General features: G+C 45.3%; 1 protein-coding gene across 1 annotated transcript in view; it reads right to left on the bottom strand.

Annotated features, from left to right (window-relative positions):
* The window catches only part of LOC129863486 (guanine nucleotide-binding protein G(I)/G(S)/G(O) subunit gamma-4), a 63,059-nt gene extending 39,159 nt beyond the window's left edge, over positions 1-23,900 (bottom strand). Inside the window, exons 1-2 of the mRNA XM_055935554.1 lie at positions 23,505-23,900; positions 18,781-18,888 (exon numbers count right to left, since the gene is read on the bottom strand). Of these exons, the coding sequence (XP_055791529.1) occupies positions 18,781-18,879 (99 nt within the window). The 5' untranslated portion in view covers positions 18,880-18,888; positions 23,505-23,900. The remainder of the gene's footprint in view (positions 1-18,780; positions 18,889-23,504) is intronic.
* Positions 23,901-24,301: the final 401 nt, after the last annotated feature.

Below are 24,301 nucleotides of genomic sequence, written 5' to 3'. Positions count from 1 at the left end.
GGAGGGTTATAGTCCACTGGACAGGAGGGTTATAGTCCACTGGACAGGAGGGTTATAGTCCACTGGACAGGAGGGTTATAGTCCACTGGACAGGAGGTTAGAGGAGGGTTATAGTCCACTGGACAGGAGGTTAGAGGAGGGTTATAGTCCACTGGACAGGAGGGTTATAGTCCACTGGACAGGAGGGTTATAGTCCACTGGACAGGAGGGTTATAGTCCACTGGACAGGAGGTTAGAGGAGGGTTATAGTCCACTGGACAGGAGGGTTATAGTCCACTGGACAGGAGGTTAGAGGAGGTTATAGTCCACTGGACAGGAGGTTAGAGGAGGGTTATAGTCCACTGGACAGGAGGTTAGAGGAGGGTTATAGTCCACTGGACAGGAGGGTTATAGTCCACTGGACAGGAGGTTAGAGGAGGGTTATAGTCCACTGGACAGGAGGTTAGAGGAGGTTATAGTCCACTGGACAGGAGGTTAGAGGAGGGTTATAGTCCACTGGACAGGAGGGTTATAGTCCACTGGACAGGAGGGTTATAGTCCACTGGACAGGAGGTTAGAGGAGGGTTATAGTCCACTGGACAGGAGGGTTATAGTCCACTGGACAGGAGGGTTATAGTCCACTGGACAGGAGGTTAGAGGAGGGTTATAGTCCACTGGACAGGAGGGTTAGAGGAGGGTTATAGTCCACTGGACAGGAGGTTAGAGGAGGGTTATAGTCCACTGGACAGGAGGTTAGAGGAGGGTTATAGTCCACTGGACAGGAGGGTTATAGTCCACTGGACAGGAGGGTTATAGTCCACTGGACAGGAGGTTAGAGGAGGGTTATAGTCCACTGGACAGGAGGTTAGAGGAGGGTTATAGTCCACTGGACAGGAGGGTTATAGTCCACTGGACAGGAGGGTTATAGTCCACTGGACAGGAGGGTTATAGTCCACTGGACAGGAGGGTTATAGTCCACTGGACAGGAGGTTAGAGGAGGGTTATAGTCCACTGGACAGGAGGGTAGAGGAGGGTTATAGTCCACTGGACAGGAGGGTAGAGGAGGGTTATAGTCCACTGGACAGGAGGATTATAGTCCACTGGACAGGAGGGTTATAGTCCACTGGACAGGAGGTTAGAGGAGGGTTATAGTCCACTGGACAGGAGGGTTATAGTCCACTGGACAGGAGGGTTATAGTCCACTGGACAGGAGGGTTATAGTCCACTGGACAGGAGGTTAGAGGAGGGTTATAGTCCACTGGACAGGAGGGTTATAGTCCACTGGACAGGAGGTTAGAGGAGGATTATAGTCCACTGGACAGGAGGTTAGAGGAGGGTTATAGTCCACTGGACAGGAGGTTAGAGGAGGGTTATAGTTCACTGGACAGGAGGGTTATAGTCCACTGGACAGGAGGTTAGAGGAGGATTATAGTCCACTGGACAGGAGGTTAGAGGAGGATTATAGTCCACTGGACAGGAGGTTAGAGGAGGGTTATAGTCCACTGGACAGGAGGGTTATAGTCCACTGGACAGGAGGGTTATAGTCCACTGGACAGGAGGTTAGAGGAGGGTTATAGTCCACTGGACAGGAGGGTTATAGTCCACTGGACAGGAGGTATTAGTCCACTGGACAGGAGGTTAGAGGAGGGTTATAGTCCACTGGACAGGAGGGTTAGAGGAGGGTTATAGTCCACTGGACAGGAGGTTAGAGGAGGATTATAGTCCACTGGACAGGAGGTTAGAGGAGGGTTATAGTCCACTGGACAGGAGGGATATAGTCCACTGGACAGGAGGGTTATAGTCCACTGGACAGGAGGTTAGAGGAGGGTTATAGTCCACTGGACAGGAGGTTAGAGGAGGGTTATAGTCCACTGGACAGGAGGGTTATAGTCCACTGGACAGGAGGGTTATAGTCCACTGGACAGGAGGGTTATAGTCCACTGGACAGGAGGGTTATAGTCCACTGGACAGGAGGTTAGAGGAGGGTTATAGTCCACTGGACAGGAGGGTAGAGGAGGGTTATAGTTCACTGGACAGGAGGGTAGAGGAGGGTTATAGTCCACTGGACAGGAGGATTATAGTCCACTGGACAGGAGGGTTATAGTCCACTGGACAGGAGGGTTATAGTCCACTGGACAGGAGGATTATAGTCCACTGGACAGGAGGGTTATAGTCCACTGGACAGGAGGATTATAGTCCACTGGACAGGAGGGTTATAGTCCACTGGACAGGAGGGTTATAGTCCACTGGACAGGAGGATTATAGTCCACTGGACAGGAGGGTTATAGTCCACTGGACAGGAGGGTTATAGTCCACTGGACAGGAGGGTTATAGTCCACTGGACAGGAGGGTTATAGTCCACTGGACAGGAGGGTTATATTCCACTGGACAGGAGGGTTATAGTCCACTGGACAGGAGGGTAGAGGAGGGTTATAGTCCACTGGACAGGAGGGTTATAGTCCACTGGACAGGAGGGTTATAGTCCACTGGACAGGAGGTTAGAGGAGGGTTATAGTCCACTGGACAGGAGGGTAGAGGAGGGTTATAGTCCACTGGACAGGAGGGTAGAGGAGGGTTATAGTCCACTGGACAGGAGGGTTATAGTCCACTGGACAGGAGGGTTATAGTCCACTGGACAGGAGGGTAGAGGAGGGTTATAGTCCACTGGACAGGAGGGTTATAGTCCACTGGACAGGAGGTTAGAGGAGGGTTATAGTCCACTGGACAGGAGGGTAGAGGAGGGTTATAGTCCACTGGACAGGAGGGTTATAGTCCACTGGACAGGAGGTTAGAGGAGGGTTATAGTCCACTGGACAGGAGGTTAGAGGAGGGTTATAGTCCACTGGACAGGAGGGTTATAGTCCACTGGACAGGAGGGTTATAGTCCACTGGACAGGAGGGTTACAGTCCACTGGACAGGAGGTTAGAGGAGGGTTATAGTCCACTGGACAGGAGGGTTATAGTCCACTGGACAGGAGGTTAGAGGAGGGTTATAGTCCACTGGACAGGAGGTTAGAGGAGGGTTATAGTCCACTGGACAGGAGGGTAGAGGAGGGTTATAGTCCACTGGACAGGAGGGTTATAGTCCACTGGACAGGAGGTTAGAGGAGGGTTATAGTCCACTGGACAGGAGGGTTATAGTCCACTGGACAGGAGGGTTATAGTCCACTGGACAGGAGGGTTATAGTCCACTGGACAGGAGGTTAGAGGAGGGTTATAGTCCACTGGACAGGAGGTTAGAGGAGGGTTATAGTCCACTGGACAGGAGGGTAGAGGATGGTTATAGTCCACTGGACAGGAGGGTTATAGTCCACTGGACAGGAGGGTTATAGTCCACTGGACAGGAGGGTTATAGTCCACTGGACAGGAGGGTTATAGTCCACTGGACAGGAGGTTAGAGGAGGGTTATAGTCCACTGGACAGGAGGTTAGAGGAGGGTTATAGTCCACTGGACAGGAGGGTAGAGGAGGGTTATAGTCCACTGGACAGGAGGGTTATAGTCCACTGGACAGGAGGGTAGAGGAGGGTTATAGTCCACTGGACAGGAGGGTAGAGGAGGGTTATAGTCCACTGGACAGGAGGGTAGAGGAGGGTTATAGTCCACTGGACAGGAGGTTAGAGGAGGGTTATAGTCCACTGGACAGGAGGTTAGAGGAGGGTTATAGTCCACTGGACAGGAGGGTTATAGTCCACTGGACAGGAGGGTAGAGGAGGGTTATAGTCCACTGGACAGGAGGGTTATAGTCCACTGGACAGGAGGTTAGAGGAGGGTTATAGTCCACTGGACAGGAGGGTTATAGTCCACTGGACAGGAGGGTTATAGTCCACTGGACAGGAGGGTAGAGGAGGGTTATAGTTCACCAAACATTCCAAAACATTATCCTGGTGTGTCATCAAGAGGAGAGCAGTCAGGGTGGTTATGTCTGTAATTACAGTAGAGCCTCGTGATGGAGGGCGAGGAGGGTCCCAGACTGCCTGTCTGTATTTACAGTAGAGCCTCGTGATGGAGGGTGAGGAGGGTCCCAGACTGCCTGTCTGTAATTACAGTAGAGCCTTGTGATGGAGGGAGAAGGGTCCCAGACTGCCTGTCTGTAATTACAGTAGAGCCTCGAGATGGAGGTGGAGAACTGCTCATGAGCACAGTTCACATTCATCTGTATGATTAGACAGGGGATCCTCCAATCAGACACCAGGGATCCTTCAACCAGGGATCAGGGATTCTCCAATCAGACACAGAGAGGCTGAACCAGCTGTATAGAGACCAGGGATCCTCCAATCAGACACAGAGAGGCTGAACCAGCTGTATAGAGACCAGGGATCCTCCAATCAGACACAGAGAGACTGAACCAGCTGTATAGAGACCAGGGATCCTCCAATCAGACACAGAGAGGCTGAACCAGCTGTATAGAGACCAGGGATCCTCCAATCAGACACAGAGAGACTGAACCAGCTGTATAGAGACCAGGGATCCTCCAATCAGACACAGAGAGGCTGAACCAGCTGTATAGAGACCAGGGATCCTCCAATCAGACACAGAGAGACTGAACCAGCTGTATAGAGACCAGGGATCCTCCAATCAGACACAGAGAGACTGAACCAGCTGTATAGAGACCAGGGATCCTCCAATCAGACACAGAGGCTGAACCAGCTGTATAGAGACCAGGGATCCTCCAATCAGACACAGAGAGGCTGAACCAGCTGTATAGAGACCAGGGATCCTCCAATCAGACACAGAGAGGCTGAACCAGCTGTATAGAGACCAGGGATCCTCCAATCAGACACAGAGAGACTGAACCAGCTGTATAGAGACCAGGGATCCTCCAATCAGACACAGAAACCACCCCTAGTGATATAGTAACTGATCCCTAGTGGCATAGTAACGGATCCTTAGTGATATAGTCACGGATCCCTAGTGATATAGTAACTGATCCCTAGTGATATAGTAACGGATCCCTAGTGACATAGTAACTGACCCCTAGTGACATAGTAACTGACCCCTAGTGACATAGTAACTGATCCCTAGTGACATAGTAACTGACCCCTAGTGATATAGTAACTGATCCCTAGTGAAATAGTAACTGATCCCTAGTGATATAGTAACTGATACCTAGTGATATTGTCACGGATCCCTAGTGATATAGTTACAGATCCCTAGTGACATAGTAACTGATCGCTAGTGATATAGTAACTGATACCTAGTGATATAGTCACGGATCCCTAGTGATATAGTCACGGATCCCTAGTGACATAGTAACTGATCCCTAGTGACATAGTAACTGATCCCTAGTGACATAGTAACTGATCCCTAGTGACATAGTAACTGATCCCTAGTGATAGTAACTAATCCCAACACTGATCGCTAGTGATTTAGTAATGGATCCCAAGTGAAATAGTAACTGATCCCCTAGTGACATAGTAACTGATCCCTAGTGATATAGTAACTGATCCCTAGTGATATAGTAACTGATCCCTAGTGACATAGTAACTGATCCCTAGTGGCATAGTAACTGATCCCTAGTGACATAGTAACTGATCCCTAGTGACATAGTAACTGATCCCTAGTGACATAGTAACTGATCCCTAGTGACATAGTAACTGATCCCTAGTGACATAGTAACTGATCCCTAGTGGCATAGTAACTGATCCCTAGTGATATAGTAACGGATCCCTAGTGATATAGTAACGGATCCTTAGTGACATAGTAACTGATCCCTAGTGGCATAGTAACTGATCCCTAGTGATATAGTAACTGATCCCTAGTGACATAGTAACTGATCCCTAGTGACATAGTAACTGATCCCTAGTGATATAGTAACTGATCCCTAGTGACATAGTAACTGATCCCTAGTGACATAGTAACTGATCCCTAGTGACATAGTAACTGATCCCTAGTGACATAGTAACTGATCCCTAGTGACATAGTAACTGATCCCTAGTGATATAGTAACTGATCCCTAGTGGCATTGTAACTGATCCCTAGTGATATAGTAACTGATCCCTAGTGACATAGTAACTGATCCCTAGTGATATAGTAACTGATCCCTAGTGGCATAGTAACGGATCCCTAGTGATATAGTAACTGATCCCTAGTGGCATAGTAACGGATCCCTAGTGACATAGTAACTGATCCCTAGTGATATAGTAACTGATCCCTAGTGATATAGTAACTGATCCCTAGTGGCATTGTAACTGATCCCTAGTGATATAGTAACTGATCCCTAGTGACATAGTAACTGATCCCTAGTGATATAGTAACTGATCCCTAGTGGCATAGTAACGGATCCCTAGTGATATAGTAACGGATCCCTAGTGACATAGTAACTGATCCCTAGTGATATAGTAACTGATCCCTAGTGGCATTGTAACTGATCCCTAGTGATATAGTAACGGATCCCTAGTGGCATAGTAACTGATCCCTAGTGATATAGTAACTGATCCCTAGTGATATAGTAACGGATCCCTAGTGACATAGTAACTGATCCCTAGTGATATAGTAACGGATCCCTAGTGGCATAGTAACGGATCCCTAGTGACATAGTAACTGATCCCTAGTGATATAGTAACTGATCCCTAGTGATATAGTAACGTATCCCTAGTGGCATTGTAACGGATCCCTAGTGATATAGTAACGGATCCCTAGTGGCATTGTAACTGATCCCTAGTGATATAGTAACGGATCCCTAGTGGCATTGTAACTGATCCCTAGTGATATAGTAACGGATCCCTAGTGGCATTGTAACTGATCCCTAGTGATATAGTAACTGATCCCTAGTGATATAGTAACGGATCCCTAGTGGCATTGTAACTGATCCCTAGTGATATAGTAACGGATCCCTAGTGGCATTGTAACTGATCCCTAGTGATATAGTAACGGATCCCTAGTGACATAGTAACTGATCCCTAGTGATATAGTAACTGATCCCTAGTGGCATTGTAACTGATCCCTAGTGATATAGTAACGGATCCCTAGTGACATAGTAACTGATCCCTAGTGATATAGTAACTGATCCCTAGTGGCATTGTAACTGATCCCTAGTGATATAGTAACTGATCCCTAGTGGCATAGTAACGGATCCCTAGTGGCATTGTAACTGATCCCTAGTGATATAGTAACTGATCCCTAGTGACATAGTAACTGATTCCTAGTGACATAGTAACTGATCCCTAGTGACATAGTAACTGATCCCTAGTGATATAGTAACTGATCCCTAGTGATATAGTCACGGATCCCTAGTGATATAGTCACGGATCCCTAGTGAAATAGTAACGGATCCCTAGTGATATAGTCACGGATCCCTAGTGAAATAGTAACTGATCCCTAGTGATATAGTAACGGATCCCTAGTGATATAGTAACTGATCCCTAGTGACATAGTAACGGATCCCTAGTGACATAGTAACTGATCCCTAGTGATATAGTAACTGATCCCTAGTGATATAGTAACTGATCCCTAGTGATATAGTAACTGATACCTAGTGATATAGTCACGGATCCCTAGTGATATAGTCACGGATCCCTAGTGATATAGTCACGGATCCCTAGTGACATAGTAACTGATCCCTAGTGACATAGTAACTGATACCTAGTGATATAGTAACTGATGCCTAGTGACATAGTAACTGATGCCTAGTGACATAGTAACTGATGCCTAGTGACATAGTAACTGATGCCTAGTGACATAGTAACTGATCCCTAGTGATATAGTAACTGATCCCTAGTGATATAGTAACTGATCCCTAGTGATATAGTAACTGATACCTAGTGATATAGTCACGGATCCCTAGTGATATAGTCACGGATCCCTAGTGATATAGTCACGGATCCCTAGTGACATAGTAACTGATCCCTAGTGACATAGTAACTGATACCTAGTGATATAGTAACTGATGCCTAGTGACATAGTAACTGATGCCTAGTGACATAGTAACTGATGCCTAGTGACATAGTAACTGATACCTAGTGATATAGTAACTGATGCCTAGTGACATAGTAACTGATGCCTAGTGACATAGTAACTGATGCCTAGTGACATAGTAACTGATCCCTAGTGAGCAAGTTAATGTGTATAAAGTGTACAAATATTTGGGTGTGTGGGTTGATGATAAGCTGAGCTTCACTGTGCATGTAGAAAACTTGTTAAGGAAGCTCAAGTTGAGAAAAGGATTTTATTACCTGCATAAGGCTTGTTTTTTTTTAGGCCAGGAAGGAGCTGGTACGATGTACATTACTGTCGGTTTTAGAGTTTAGTGATGTTATATATACGCAGGCCTCAGCCACTACCCTGAGAGCACTTGATTCAGTGTATCAACAGCCCTCAGCCACTACCCTGAGAGCACTTGATTCAGTGTATCAACAGCCCTCAGCCACTACCCTGAGAGCACTTGATTCAGTGTATCATGCAGCCCTCAGCCACTACCCTGAGAGCACTTGATTCAGTGTATCATGCAGCCCTCAGCCACTACCCTGAGAGCACTTGATTCAGTGTATCCTGCAGCCCTCAGCCACTACCCTGAGAGCACTTGATTCAGTGTATCATGCAGCCCTCAGCCACTACCCTGAGAGCACTTGATTCAGTGTATCATGCAGCCCTCAGCCACTACCCTGAGAGCACTTGATTCAGTGTATCATGCAGGCCTCAGCCACTACCCTGAGAGCACTTGATTCAGTGTATCATGCAGGCCTCAGCCACTACCCTGAGAGCACTTGATTCAGTGTATCAACAGCCCTCAGCCACTACCCTGAGAGCACTTGATTCAGTGTATCATGCAGCCCTCAGCCACTACCCTGAGAGCACTTGATTCAGTGGATCATGCAGCCCTCAGCCACTACCCTGAGAGCACTTGATTCAGTGGATCATGCAGCCCTCAGCCACTACCCTGAGAGCACTTGATTCAGTGTATCATGCAGCCCTCAGCCACTACCCTGAGAGCACTTGATTCAGTGTATCATGCAGGCCTCAGCCACTACCCTGAGAGCACTTGATTCAGTGTATCATGCAGGCCTCAGCCACTACCCTGAGAGCACTTGATTCAGTGTATCATGCAGCCCTCAGCCACTACCCTGAGAGCACTTGATTCAGTGTATCATGCAGCCCTCAGCCACTACCCTGAGAGCACTTGATTCAGTGTATCATGCAGCCCTCAGCCACTACCCTGAGAGCACTTGATTCAGTGTATCATGCAGCCCTCAGCCACTACCCTGAGAGCACTTGATTCAGTGTATCATGCAGCCCTCAGCCACTACCCTGAGAGCACTTGATTCAGTGTATCATGCAGCCCTCAGCCACTACCCTGAGAGCACTTGATTCAGTGTATCATGCAGCCCTCAGCCACTACCCTGAGAGCACTTGATTCAGTGTATCATGCAGCCCTCAGGTTCATTACACATCAGAAACGTCTAACACATCATTGTGATCTCTACAGGGGCTGTTGGCTGGTCGTCATTGACCTTGCGTAGGCTTAAACACTGGTATACACTGATTTATAAGGCCATATTGGGTAAAATGCCATTTTATCTCTGTTCTTTTTTAGTCAGGTCAGTAAATAAATATAAATTACGGTCCCATTCTGATTTGCTTCTAACAGTGCCAAGAATTAGATCAGGTCATGATAGAAATAGTTCTAGTTACTCAGCTCCGTGGTCCTGGAATTCTCTCCTGAACATTTTAAAATGTGATGATCTAGTTTCCTTGGAGTTTAAACACTTGATCGATGTATATATCATAGAAGAGTGTAATTGTTTTTAGTCAAGATGTTTGTGTTTTTAATGTAATAAATAATAGTTTTACTGTATTGTGTGTTTATAGTTTTGTTTAATGTTGTGTTAGTGTATATAAGTTCTTTTGTCTGAAACGTTGTTCCCCCTGCTGCTATTGGACCAGGTCTCTCTTGGAAAAGAGATATTATCTCAATGAGAAAAAACCTGTATAAATAAAGGTTAATAAAAAAAAATATATTTAATAATAACTGATCCCAACCCTGATCGACAGTGAAATAGTAACTGATCCCTAGTGATATAGTAACTGATCATTAGTGACATAGTAACTGATCCCTAGTGATATAGTAACTGATCATTAGTGACATGGTAACTGATCATTAGTGATATGGTAACTGATACCTAGCGATTTAGTAACGGATCCTTAGTGATATAGTAACTGATCCCTAGTGATTTAGTAAGGATCCCTAGTGACATAGTAACGGATCCCTTATGATATAGTAACTGATCCCTAGTGACATAGTAACGGATCCCTAGTGATTTAGTAACGGATCCCTAGTGATATAGTAACTGATCCCTGGGACATAGTAACGGATCCTTAGTGACATAGTAACGGATCCCTAGTGATATAGTAACTGATCCCTGGTGATATAGTAATGTATCCCTGGTGGTATAGTAACGGATCCCTAGTGACATAGTAACGGATCCCAACACTGATCCCTAGTTATATAGTAATGTATCCCTAGCGATTTTGTAACGTATCCCTAGTAATATAGTAACTGGTCCGCAGTGATTTAGTAACGTATCTCTGGTGATATAGTAACGGATCCCTAGTGACATAGTAACGGATCCCTAGTGATATAGTAACTGATCCCTAGTGATATAGTAACTGATACCTAGTAATATGGTAACTGATCCCTAGTGATATGGTAACTGATACCTAGTAATATGGTAACTGATCTCTAGTGATATGGTAACTGATCCCTAGTGACATAGTAACTGATCCCTAGATGACATAGTAACTGATCCCTAGATGACATAGTAACTGATCCCTAGTGATTTAGTAACTGATCCCTAGTGATATAGTAACTGATCCCTAGTGATATAGTAACTGATCCCTAGTGACATAGTAACTGATCCCTAGATGACATAGTAACTGATCCCTAGTGATATAGTAACTGATCCCTAGTGATATAGTAACTGATCCCTAGTGACATAGTAACTGATCCCTAGTGACATAGTAACTGATCCCTAGATGACATAGTAACTGATCCCTAGTGATTTAGTAACTGATCCCTAGTGATATAGTAACTGATCCATAGTGATATAGTAACTGATCCCTAGTGACATAGTAACTGATCCCTAGTGACATAGAGCTGATCAATAGTGATCAATAGTGATAAAGGATAAAGGTTAGAAGGATAAAGTAATCCTTCTAACCCCCCCCCCCCCCCCCCCCCCCTTAAAAGATTTAGATGCACTATTGTAAAGTGGCTGTTCCACTGGATATAAGGTGAATGCACCAATTTGTAAGTCGCTCTGGATAAGAGCGTCTGCTAAATGACTTAAATGTAAATGTGATATAGTGTTACAAGAATTTTCAATCCCATTGATAACTAAACAATCATTTAAGCTTTGACTAATTCCCGAGGTTTGTAAGACCCTGGGTTTAATAATAATTAGGCAAAGACTCAGATTCTACAAAAGGTTCGTTGTTCTTTATTCACGAGAGCTCTGAAGTCAAAAATGCATACACAGTCATTTTATAACTCCCACCCCCACCTACAAACACACATTTTATCCCTTTTCTACCAGCCTCTCAGTTTCTAGCCATGTCTCTCCTCCCTAGATTAGAGTGGCCTTGGAAAGCCCCTCTTTCCTGTTGTCAGAGTTACAACCAGGTCATGTGTAGTTCAATTGTCCTTTGTTTTCTCAACCAGACATTTCTCACCCGTAACTTGACTCACACATACATTATTGGATTGCAGTCTTATAATTCTAATACATTTCACATCGTCTTATATGTTTCAGGGTGGAATTATTTAGTCATTACTTTAAACATACAAATTCCTTTATCATATAGTAACTGATCCCTAGTGATATAGTAACTGATCCCTGGTGACATAGTAACTGATCCCTAGTGATATAGTAACTGAACCCCAGTGACTTAGTAACTGATCCCTAGTGACATAGTAACTGATCCCTGGTGACATAGTAACTGATCCCTAGTGACATAGTAACTGATCCCTAGTGGCATAGTAACCGATCCCTAGTGACATAGTAACTGATCCCTAGTGATATAGTAACTGATCACAACACTGATCCCATGTGATATAGTCACAGATCCCTAGTGGTATAGTAACGGATCCCTAGTGATATAGCAACTGATCACAACACTGATCCCATGTGATATAGTCACAGATCCCTAGTGGTATAGTAACGGATCCCTAGTGATATAGTAACTGATCCCTAATGACATAGTAACTGATACCTAGTGGTATAGTAACTGATACCTAGTGGTATAGTAACTGATCCCTAGTGGTATAGTAACTGATCCCTAGTGACATAGTAACTGATACCTAGTGATATAGTAACGGATCCCTAGTGACATAGTAACGGATCCCTAGTGATATAGTAACGGATCCCTAGTGATATAGTAACGGATCCCTAGTGACATAGTAACGGATCCCTAGTGACATAGTAACGGATCCCTAGTGACATAGTAACGGATCCCTGGTGATATAGTAACGGATCCCTAGTGATATAGTAACTGATCCCTAGTGATATAGTCACAGATCCCTAGTGATATAGTCACAGATCCCTAGTGGAATAGTAACTGATCCCTAGTGATATAGTAACTGATCCCTAGTGACATAGTAACTGATCCCTAGTGACATAGTAACGGATCCCTAGTGATATAGTAACGTATCCCTAGTGATATAGTAACGGATCCCTAGTGATATAGTAACTGATCCCTAGTGACATAGTAACTGATCGCTAGTGACATAGTAACGGATCCCTAGTGACATAGTAACTGATACCAAGTGACATAGTAACTGATACCTAGTGGTATAGTAACTGATCCCTAGTGGTATAGTAACTGATCCCTAGTGACATAGTAACTGATCCCTAGTGACATAGTAACTGATCCCTAGTGACATAGTAACTGATCCCTAGTGACATAGTAACTGATCCCTAGTGACATAGTAACTGATCCCTAGTGACATATTAACTGATCCCTAGTGACATAGTAACTGATCCCTAGTGACATAGTAACTGATCCCTAGTGATATAGTAACGGATCCCTGGTGATATAGTAACTGATCCCTAGTGATTTAGTAACTGGTCCCTAGTGATATAGTAACTGGTCCCTAGTGATATAGTAACTGGTCCCTAGTGATATAGTAACTGATCCCTAGTGATATAGTAACGGATCCCTAGTGATATAGTAACTGATCCCTAGTGACATAGTAACTGATCGCTAGTGACATAGTAACGGATCCCTAGTGACATAGTAACTGATACCAAGTGACATAGTAACTGATACCTAGTGGTATAGTAACTGATCCCTAGTGGTATAGTAACTGATCCCTAGTGACATAGTAACTGATCCCTAGTGACATAGTAACTGATCCCTAGTGACATAGTAACTGATACCTAGTGATATAGTAACTGATCCCTAGTGACATAGTAACTGATCCCTAGTGACATAGTAACCGATCCCTAGTGACATAGTAACTGAACCCCAGTGACATACTAACTGATCCCTAGTGACATAGTAACTGATCCCTGGTGACATAGTAACTGATCCCTGTTGCCAGCAGCATACCACCCTGCATACCACTACTGGCTTGCTTCTGAAGCTAAGCAGGGTTGGTCCTGGTCAGTCCCTGGATGGGAGACCAGATGCTGCTGGAAGTGGTGTTGGAGGGCCAGTAGGAGGCACTCTTTCCTCTGGTCTAAAAAAAAAAATATCCCAATGCCCCAGGGCAGTGATTGGGGACACTGCCCTGTGTAGGGTGCCGTCTTTCGGATGGGACGTTAAACGGGTGTCCTGACTCTCTGAGGTCATTAAAGATCCCATGGCACTTATCGTAAGAGTAGGGGTGTTAACCCCGGTGTCCTGGCTAAATTCCCAATCTGGCCCTCAAACCATCATGGTCACCTAATAATCCCCAGTTTACAATTGGCTCATTCATCCCCCTCCTCTCCCCTGTAACTATTCCCCAGGTCGTTGCTGCAAATGAGAACGTGTTCTCAGTCAACTTACCTGGTAAAATAACGGTAAAATAAATAAATAAAATAAATAAATAAAACATAGTAACTGATCCCTGGTGACATAGTAACTGATCCCTGGTGACATAGTAACTGATCCCTGGTGACATAGTAACTGATCCCTGGTGACATAGTAAATTATCCCTAGTGACATAGTAACTGATCCCTAGTGACCTAGTAAATGATCCCTAGTGACATAGTAACTGATCCCTAGTGACATAGTAACTGATCATTAGTGACATAGTAACTGATCATTAGTGACATAGTAACTGATCCCTAGTGACATAGTAACTGATCCCTAGTGACATAGTAACTGATCCCTAGTGACATAGTAACTGATCCCTAGTGACATAGTAAAGGATCCCTAGTGACATAGTAACTGATACCTAGTGACATAGTAACTGATCCCTAGTGATAGTAACTGATCCCTAGTGATAAAGTAACTGATACTTAGTGATATAGTAACTGATCCCTAGTGATATAGTAACTGATCCCTAGTGATATAGTAACTGATCACAACACTGATCCCATGTGATATAGTCACAGATCCCTAGTGGTATAGTAACGGATCCCTAGTGATATAGCAACTGATCACAACACTGATCCCATGTGATATAGTCACAGATCCCTAGTGGTATAGTAACGGATCCCTAGTGATATAGTAACTGATCCCTAATGACATAGTAACTGATCGCTAGTGACATAGTAACTAATCCCTAGTGACATAGTAACTGATACCTAGTGGTATAGTAACTGATACCTAGTGGTATAGTAACTGATCCCTAGTGGTATAGTAACTGATCCCTAGTGACATAGTAACTGATACCTAGTGATATAGTAACGGATCCCTAGTGATATAGTAACGGATCCCTAGTGATATAGTAACGGATCCCTAGTGATATAGTAACGGATCCCTAGTGACATAGTAACGGATCCCTAGTGACATAGTAACGGATCCCTAGTGACATAGTAACGGATCCCTGGTGATATAGTAACGGATCCCTAGTGATATAGTAACTGATCCCTAGTGATATAGTCACAGATCCCTAGTGATATAGTCACAGATCCCTAGTGGAATAGTAACTGATCCCTAGTGATATAGTAACTGATCCCTAGTGACATAGTAACTGATCCCTAGTGACATAGTAACGGATCCCTAGTGATATAGTAACGTATCCCTAGTGATATAGTAACGGATCCCTAGTGATATAGTAACGGATCCCTAGTGATATAGTAACTGATCCCTAGTGACATAGTAACTGATCGCTAGTGACATAGTAACGGATCCCTAGTGACATAGTAACTGATACCAAGTGACATAGTAACTGATACCTAGTGGTATAGTAACTGATCCCTAGTGGTATAGTAACTGATCCCTAGTGACATAGTAACTGATCCCTAGTGACATAGTAACTGATCCCTAGTGACATAGTAACTGATACCTAGTGATATAGTAACTGATCCCTAGTGACATAGTAACTGATCCCTAGTGACATAGTAACTGATCCCTAGTGACATAGTAACTGATCCCTAGTGACATAGTAACGGATCCCTGGTGATATAGTAACTGATCCCTAGTGATTTAGTAACTGGTCCCTAGTGATATAGTAACTGGTCCCTAGTGATATAGTAACTGGTCCCTAGTGATATAGTAACTGATCCCTAGTGATATAGTAACGGATCCCTAGTGATATAATAACTGATCCCTAGTGACATAGTAACTGATCGCTAGTGACATAGTAACGGATCCCTAGTGACATAGTAACTGATACCAAGTGGTATAGTAACTGATCCCTAGTGGTATAGTAACTGATCCCTAGTGACATAGTAACTGATCCCTAGTGACATAGTAACTGATCCCTAGTGACATAGTAACTGATACCTAGTGATATAGTAACTGATCCCTAGTGACATAGTAACTGATCCCTAGTGACATAGTAACTGATCCCTAGTGACATAGTAACGGATCCCTGGTGATATAGTAACTGATCCCTAGTGATTTAGTAACTGGTCCCTAGTGATATAGTAACTGGTCCCTAGTGATATAGTAACTGATCCCTAGTGATTTAGAAACGGATCCCAACACTGATCCCTAATGATATAGTAACGGATCCCAACACTGATCCTTAGTGACATAGTAACGGATCCCAACACTGATCCCTAGTGATATAGTAACGGATCCCTAGTCTTAGTTAGTGGTAAATTATCCTAGAGCCAACACAGATGTCAAACAGCTCTCTGTCCATGTACTCTTGGATTTAAGGGCTGCCTTCAACACTGTTGATCGTGATGTCCTTCTGGAGAGACTGGAGAGGTGGGTTGGCCTCTCTGGTCCTGTTCTAAATGTGTTTAGGATCAATTTAACCGGTTGAGAGTTTGTCACCTTTGGTGAACAGAACTCAGAGAAAATACACATCACGTGGCGTTCCAAAAGGTTCGATTTTGGGTCCGGTACTGTTCAGTTTATATATATATATTTATATATATATATATATGTTACCCCTTCGTAGCATTATCAGAAAGCACATAATTGATTTTCAATGCAACGCAGACGATACACAACTTTACATTTCTAATTCAGCAGAGGATTTTAGCTCCACAGATAAATTATGTGACTGTATTTGTGATTTAAATACTTGGATGGCTCACGAGTTCCTCCAGCTAAATCAAGACAAGACCGAGGTAATTATTGTTGGAGCCAAAGCACAGAGAGAGAATCTGGCCGCACATTTTAATTCACGGGTAATAAAGATAAAACACCAGCTAAAAAAAACCTAGGTGTTATTTTAGATTCTGAACTCTCTAAACTCACATTAGGAATGTGACCAAACCACCTGAGGAACAATGCCAAGGTGCGGACGTTTCTCTCTCAGGATGATACAGAGAGACTCATCCATGCTTTTATTACAAGCAGGCTTGACTACTGTAATGCTCTCCTGTCTGGTCTACCCAGGAAAGCCATTGGTCAACTGTAAAACATACAGAATACTGCAGGGTACTGACCAAGACCAGACAGAGAACACATTACACTGGTTTTAAGGTCTCTGCACTGTAAAACATACAGAATACTGCAGGGTACTGACCAAGACCAGACAGAGAACACATTACACTGGTTTTAAGGTCTCTGCACTGTAAAACATACAGAATACAGCAGGGTACTGACCAAGACCAGACAGAGAACACATTACACCGGTTGTAAGGTCTCTGTACTGTAAAACATACAGAATAATGCAGGGTACTGACCAACACCAGACAGAGAGACACATTACACCGGTTTTAAGGTCTCTGTACTGTAAAACATACAGAATACTGCAGGGTACTGACCAAGACCAGACAGAGAACACATTACACCGGTTTAAAGGTCTCTGTACTGTAAAACATACAGAATACTGCAGGGTACTGACCAACACCAGACAGAGAGACACATTACACCGGTTGTAAGGTCTCTGTACTGTAAAACATACAGAATACTGCAGGGTACTGACCAACACCAGACAGAGAGACACATTACACCGGTTTTAAGGTATCTGTACTGTAAAACATACAGAATACTGCAGGGTACTGACCCAGACCAGACAGAGAACACATTACACCGGTTTAAAGGTCTCTGCACTGGCTGCATGTCAGTTTTAGAATATATTTGAAGATTATTCTATTGGTTTTTAAATTAATCCACAATTGTTCCCCCCAATACATGTCAGACGTACTTTTAGTTATGTACCCAGTAGGTCCCTCAGGTCCTCTGGCCTTTTAACTATCCCAAAGCCTAGGACCAAGAGGCATGGAGAGACAGCCTTATAACTATCCCAAAGCCTAGCGACCAGGAGGCATGGAGAGACAGCCTTTTAACTATCCCAAAGCCCAGGACCAAGAGGCATGGAGAGAAAGCCTTTTAACTACCCCAAAGCCCAGGACCAAGAGGCATGGAGAGACAGCCTTATAACTATCCTAAAGCCTAGGACCAAGAGACATGGAGACAGCCTTATAACTATCCCAAAGCCTAGGACCAAGAGGCATGGAGAGACAGCCTTTTAACTATCCCAAAGCCAAGGACCAAGGGGCATTGAGAGACAGCCTTTAGTTACTATGCCCCCATCCTTTAGTTACTATGTCCCCAGCCTTTAGTTACTCTGTCCCCAGCCTTTAGTTACTCTGCCCCCAGCCTTTAGTTACTCTGCCCCCAGCCTTTAGTTACTCTGCCCCCAGCCTTTAGTTACTCTGCCCCCAGCCTTTAGTTACTCTGCCCCCAGCCTTTAGTTACTATGCCCCCAGCCTTTAGTTACTATGCCCCCAGTCTTTAGTTACTATGCCCCAGCCTTTAGTTACTATGCCCCCAGCATTTAGTTACTATGTCCCCAGCCTTTAGTTACTCTGCCCCCAGCCTTTAGTTACGCTGCCCCCAGCCTTTAGTTACGCTGCCCCCAGCCTTTAGTTACTATGCCCCCAGCCTTTAGTTACTCTGCCCCCAGCCTTTAGTTACTCTGCCCCCAGCCTTTAGTTACTCTGCCCCCAGCCTTTAGTTACTCTGCCCCCAGCCTCTGGAACAGCCTGCCAGAGATCCTGAGGGGGGCTGAAACTGTGGACAAGAGATCTTAAAACATATTTCTAGCTTTGCTTTTCCTCAGGGTGATTTTTAGTTGTTCAGTTTGTGTCACTTTTGTTTTTATCCTCGTGTTTTATTGTGTAGTAAATATTTCAGCTTTTATTTTCATTGTTTTTTTAAATCGTTTTTTTTTTCTTCCTGAAAAGCACATTGCGTTGCATTCCATGTCTGTAATGTACTGTATAAGTTCCAACCCATTACTAAGTTACCTTTATCCTGTCCATACAAGCCTCCATCTTGAGTTGTTCCACAGCTTTCCTGGCATGGGAGATGCTGGCTGTGCTGTTGTTGACCACACCGTCCTTCATGATGATGACCTGGGATAGGAGCACAAAGAGACGTTGGGTCAAGAGGCAGGGGGGGGGGCATGTATGTGCGTGTGCATGTGTCCCCCCCCCCCCCTCTGTGTGTGTGTGTGTGCTGTTGGCCACACATTTTTATTCACGGGTAATAAAGATAAAACACCAGGTAAAAAAAACCTAAGTGTTATTTTAAATTCTGAACTCAATTTCCTTTCACACATTAGGAATGTGACCAAACCACTTGAGGAGGATTGCCAAGGTGTTGATGATAATCGTGGGGTTGAGTAGAAATATGAATGATGAAGCCAGAACCATAAAACTTCCTAAGAGTTGGTTGACCATCTTGTCATCTTCAGAAACTTCCTAAGAGTTGGTTGACCATCTTGTCATCTTCAGAAACTTCCTAAGAGTTGGTTGAATATCTTGTCATCTTCAGACATGGAGCCAAGAGGTCTGACATTCGTAGCCTGTTTCAAAACCGAAATAACTACCATGGCTGTACACATTGGAAATGTATTTAGTGAGAGACCTCCCCTACTGTTGTTCAAGCCATGTTACTATGTGATTTACCTCTATCATTGACTGAGCGCTAGTTAAGAAACAGGGCTGTCTGCAGGTCTGCCTGACTGTCTGCATCCTACATTGATTATTCTAAATGCATAGTAAATATTGTTAGTCAGCGGGTAGATCCAATAAATAATAAAATCACTCCCACAGTCGCTGCTAACACAGAATCCCCCACAGTCGCTGCTAACACAGAATCCCCCACAGTCGCTGCTAACACAGAATACCCCACAGTCGCTGCTAACACAGAACACCCCACAGTCGCTGCTAACACAGAACCCCCCACAGTCGCTGCTAACACAGAATCCCCCACAGTCGCTGCTAACACAGAATAACCCCACAGTCGTTGCTAACACAGAATCCCCCACAGTCGCTGCTAACACAGAATAACCCCACAGTCGCTGCTAACACAGACTCCCCCGCAGTCGCTGCTAACACAGAACACCCCACAGTCGCTGCTAACACAGAATAACCCCACAGTCGCTGCTAACACAGAATCCCCCACAGTCGCTGCTAACACAGAATAACCCCACAGTCGCTGCTAACACAGAATAACCCCACAGTCGCTGCTAACACAGACTCCCCCGCAGTCGCTGCTAACACAGAACCCCCCACAGTCGCTGCTAACACAGAACACCCCACAGTCGCTGCTAACACAAAATCCCCCACAGTCGCTGCTAACACAGAATACCCCACAGTCGCTGCTAACACAGAATCCCCCACAGTCGCTGCTAACACAGAATCCCCCGCAGTCGCTGCTAACACAGAATCCCCCACAGTCGCTGCTAACACAGAATAACCCACAGTCGCTGCTAACACAGAACCCCCCACAGTCGCTGCTAACACAGAACCCCCCACAGTCGCTGCTAACACAGAACCCCCCACAGTCGCTGCTAACACAGAATCCCCCGCAGTCGCTGCTAACACAGAATCCCCCGCAGTCGCTGCTAACACAGAATCCCCCACAGTCGCTGCTAACACAGAATACCCCACAGTCGCTGCTAACACAGAATACCCCACAGTCGCTGCTAACACAGAATACCCCACAGTCGCTGCTAACACAGAATACCCCACAGTTCCACAATCCCAGTGATTGATGCTGAGATGTATCTACTGCTCGTGTTTAGTGAGGAAGACGCTGGAAAATACTGGCCAATTGGTGAATCCTGCATCCACATCAGAAAGATAGGCCTATTTAATTCCCAGGTAGTTGGATATACTGTACAGTGGACATTCTGACTAGAGTGGGCTTGGTTCTCCCACCTGGTGTTGCTGCCTACAGAGCAGCCCATCCTACATTACAGGTCTGTTCATCACCATCATGACTGGGAAACAGCCCATCCTACATTACAGGCCTGGTCATCACCATCATGACTGGGGAAACAGCCCATCCTACATTACAGGCCTGGTCATCACCATCATGACTGGGGAAACAGCCCATCTTACATTACAGGCCTGGTCATCACCATCATGACTGGGGAAACAGACCATTCTACATTACAGGCCTGGTCATCACCATCATGACTGGGAAACAGCCCATCCTACATTACAGGCCTGGTCATCACCATCATGACTGGGAAAACAGCCCATCCTACATTACAGGCCTGGTCATCACCATCATGACTGGGGAAACAGCCCATCCTACATTACAGGCCTGGTCATCACCATCATGACTGGGAAACAGCCCATCCTACATTACAGGCCTGGTCATCACCATCATGACTGGGAAAACAGCCCATCCTACATTACAGGCCTGGTCATCACCATCATGACTGGGGAAACAGCCCATCCTACATTACAGGCCTGGTCATCACCATCATGACTGGGAAAACAGCCCATCCTACATTACAGGCCTGGTCATCACCATCATGACTGGGGAAACAGCCCATCCTACATTACAGGCCTGGTCATCACCATCATGACTGTGAAACAGCCCATCCTACATTACAGGCCTGGTCATCACCATCATGACTGGGGAAACAGCCCATCTTACATTACAGGCCTGGTCATCACCATCATGACTGGGGAAACAGCCCACCCTACATTACAGGCCTGGTCATCACCATCATGACTGTGAAACAGCCCATCCTACATTACAGGCCTGGTCATCACCATCATGACTGGGGAAACAGCCCATCTTACATTACAGGCCTGGTAATCACCATCATGACTGGGGAAACAGCCCAGCCTATATTACAGGCCTGGTCATCACCATCATGACTGGGGAAACAGCCCATCTTACATTACAGGCCTGGTCATCACCATCATGACTGGGGAAACAGCCCATCCTACATTACAGGCCTGGTCATCACCATCATGACTGGGGAAACAGCCCATCTTACATTACAGGCCTGGTCATCACCATCATGACTGGGGAAACAGCCCATCCTATATTACAGGCCTGGTCATCACCATCATGACTGGGGAAACAGCCCATCTTACATTACAGGCCTGGTCATCACCATCATGACTGGGGAAACAGCCCATCCTACATTACAGGCCTGGTCATCACCATCATGACTGGGGAAACAGCCCATCTTACATTACAGGCCTGGTCATCACCATCATGACTGGGGAAACAGCCCATCCTACATTACAGGCCTGGTCATCACCATCATGACTGTGAAACAGCCCATCCTACATTACAGGCCTGGTCATCACCATCATGACTGGGGAAACAGCCCATCTTACATTACAGGCCTGGTCATCACCATCATGACTGGGGAAACAGCCCACCCTACATTACAGGCCTGGTCATCCCCATCATGACTGTGAAACAGCCCATCCTAAATTACAGGCCTGGTCATCACCATCATGACTGGGGAAACAGCCCATCCTACATTACAGGCCTGGTCATCACCATCATGACTGTGAAACAGCCCATCCTACATTACAGGCCTGGTCATCACCATCATGACTGGGGAAACAGCCCATCTTACATTACAGGCCTGGTCATCACCATCATGACTGGGGAAACAGCCCACCCTACATTACAGGCCTGGTCATCCCCATCATGACTGTGAAACAGCCCATCCTAAATTACAGGCCTGGTCATCACCATCATGACTGGGGAAACAGCCCATCTTACATTACAGGCCTGGTAATCACCATCATGACTGGGGAAACAGCCCTTCCTATATTACAGGCCTGGTCATCACCATCATGACTGGGGAAACAGCCCATCTTACATTACAGGCCTGGTCATCACCATCATGACTGGGGAAACAGCCCATCCTATATTACAGGCCTGGTCATCACCATCATGACTGGGAAACAGCCCATCCTATATTACAGGCCTGGTCATCACCATCATGACTGGGAAACAGCCCATCCTATATTACAGGCCTGGTCATCACCATCATGACTGGGAAAACAGATGTTCTATTTGCACACAGTACATGTAGCTCACCCTCACTGAGCCCCCGCTGCTTCATATACCGTCTTAGTGGACTCCCCTTTTCTCTATTCCTATTTGGAAATAAAGGCCAGATATTTTGAGGTGGAGTAGTCTGTCTATTCAGTATAATGAACAGGTCTTTTTTTTTTTTTAGAGGGCCATCTTGGCCCAGCATTACCGCGGCCGGGTACTAGAGAGAGACTAGGGCTACTAGGTTATTGAATGTAATTCTTTTCCAGGGTGGGTGCGCCCAACACCGCCCGTTATAACCCGGTGGTAACCGATAACGTTGTTACAGACCCGGTCATCATCTACGGTTTGATAACCCCAACCCCAACCACATTTATATCCGGACACAATAAACACAGGTTTAATTATAGGGCTTATTATGGGAATCATTCGACCAATCTAACTGTGCAGCTGAGGCGCTGCAAATGGTTATCAACATGGCAATATGGGCTATGTTCGGCTAGAAAGAAACAGCCACTCGCCCTTCCTTAGCCTACAGTGATTCTAGAATACTTTAAGGCCAATAAGCGATAACCCACTCATATCTCATCATTAATAACATTTTAAAAATGCACATGCAATATTTGAACACGTCGTAAAGCATGTAGGAGTATAACCATGAAAACAGCGGCGTAAAGAACGCGGTGTTTGTTTCACCCACCTGAAATGATGCCAGTGATGATTCCAATATCGACAATTCCGGACTTGACTCCACCCAACAAAGAGACCTGTCAAATATCACACCGGGGGGGGGGGGGGATGAACGGTCTCGAAAAGGAAACCCCGGAACGTTCCAGACAGGCTGGAATGATGACCGACCACGAAGCACGATATGTATTTGTGTTGATGGTGAGAAATAGGCTGTGGTCTCATTAGTCGCTTGCTGTGACTGTGTGGTGTCTCTCCCCAAAATGTGCCGTGCGTTTACGCATATTCCGTTTTAGGAGGGATGGTTGTGTCGCGGTCGCGTTGGGTCCGTCTGTACTGTCAGAGTCAGAGCCCCATCAGTAGGCTAGCAGCTGGATCTGGAGGAGAGAGAATTAAGCAGGCAGCTGGGGGAGACCTCGCTATGACAAGGAAATATGCTGCGTTTGCTTGTACTGTATTGTGGATGAAACACCTAAATGAACACCGTCCATCTTTCCTCAACTATAAGTACTTCACTTTTACACCCATGCGTGTGAAAATGGCACCTGCCGCATTTTCTATTTGCCTCAGTATTGCCGTAGGGCAACAGAGCAGAGCGCGCTGGGGACGGGAGCGGAATCCCGGTTTGATCCGCTTTGACATCATCGTGGGTTTCCCATGTCGGTCTTTCTTGGAAAGGGAACGGCAGTTAGGAAACTCGCTGAATCAGAGGCCACAAAACGTACACAACAATCAGATAAAACCACCCCTTACTCCCATTCATAATAATAATAATAAAATTGAGATTTGCGTACCAAATGGCACCCCATA

Source organism: Salvelinus fontinalis, chromosome 1, assembly GCF_029448725.1.
Source record: "Salvelinus fontinalis isolate EN_2023a chromosome 1, ASM2944872v1, whole genome shotgun sequence".
Classification (NCBI taxonomy): Eukaryota; Metazoa; Chordata; class Actinopteri; order Salmoniformes; family Salmonidae; genus Salvelinus; species Salvelinus fontinalis.
The sequence above is the reverse complement of the archived record's forward strand: the minus strand, read 5'-3'. Positions and strand labels throughout refer to the sequence as shown.